Source organism: Lipotes vexillifer, unplaced genomic scaffold, assembly GCF_000442215.2.
Source record: "Lipotes vexillifer unplaced genomic scaffold, Lipotes_vexillifer_v1.1 scaffold23, whole genome shotgun sequence".
In the NCBI taxonomy this organism is placed as follows: domain Eukaryota; kingdom Metazoa; phylum Chordata; class Mammalia; order Artiodactyla; family Lipotidae; genus Lipotes; species Lipotes vexillifer.
The window spans coordinates 3,398,977-3,399,997 of NW_006796283.1; the positions used below are offsets into that span (position 1 = coordinate 3,398,977).

At 67.2% G+C, this 1,021-nt stretch overlaps 1 protein-coding gene across 1 annotated transcript in view; it reads right to left on the bottom strand.

The window, feature by feature from the left end:
* The window catches only part of PIEZO1 (piezo type mechanosensitive ion channel component 1 (Er blood group)), a 19,670-nt gene that overhangs the window by 17,518 nt on the left and 1,131 nt on the right, over positions 1-1,021 (bottom strand). Inside the window, exon 3 of the mRNA XM_007468474.1 lies at positions 580-840. Coding sequence (XP_007468536.1) covers positions 580-840 — 261 coding nt within the window. The remainder of the gene's footprint in view (positions 1-579; positions 841-1,021) is intronic.

Here is a 1,021-nt window from a genome sequence, read left to right on the forward strand (position 1 = left end):
GGGGTGAGACCGCAGCGGGAGGGCGGCCTGCCCGGCCCCCACGCACCAGCCTCCCTGCAGGCAGCAGCTCAGCCTCTCGTACGTGCGCACGAGTTCACGCACAGATGCACACGCTCCCACACAGCAGCTCCTGCACTCACACACCACCTCGTCTGCACACAGACCCGCAGGTGAACGCGCGGTCACAGGTGTTTGCACACTTGCAGGCTCCTGGGCTTGCACAGTGAGATATAACTAACTCACAGGCCCCCAACACGTGACCGGCAGCAGCACGGACGTCCAGGTGCAATGGCCTGTCCCAGAAGGGGGCATGGCAAAGACACAGACGCTCGCTGAGACCCAGGGGCCACGTGCGATGCACACAGAGCCCGTGTCAGGCAGATGGGATGGCAACCCCAGCAACACGAGATCATCACTCGTTTACTCAACAAACGCTCTTCGAGCAACTACTCCGGGCCGGCTGGGTGACCCCGGTGACCACCAGACATGGGCTCTGGCCTCCAGAGCGCCCACGGCACTGGGAGCTGAACGGGCAGCGTGGCGTCATCACAGGCGCACAGGGGGTGGGAGGAGGCTCACCATGGCACCCAGGTCCAGGCAGGGGTAGCGGGTGTGCTCCAGCCCCAGCTGGCGCAGGCTGACGGGGCCCAGGGCGGTGGGCAGCTCAGGCCGCAGATCCATGGCCCACACGTAGCGCAGGCTGCAGAGCGCCAGCCCGTAGAGCAAGATGAAAGGCGAGCAGAGCATAGCCATCTGGTGGCGGCTACGCACGGTCCAGATGAGACAGGCCCAGAGCAGCAGCACGAAGGTCAGCCAGCTGTGGTAGGTGATGCTCCACACCTGGACGGCCAGGGCGTGGGTAGGGCTGCGCAGGACACCCGGCCCGGCACCCACACCCCGCTCCCCCAGGCTGACGAGGTGGTGGACCCCCGGGGCCGGGGGGGGGGGGGCCCCGTGAGCCACAACTACTGAGCCTGCGCGCCCGGAGCCTGTGCTCCGCGACAAGAGAGGCCGCGACAGC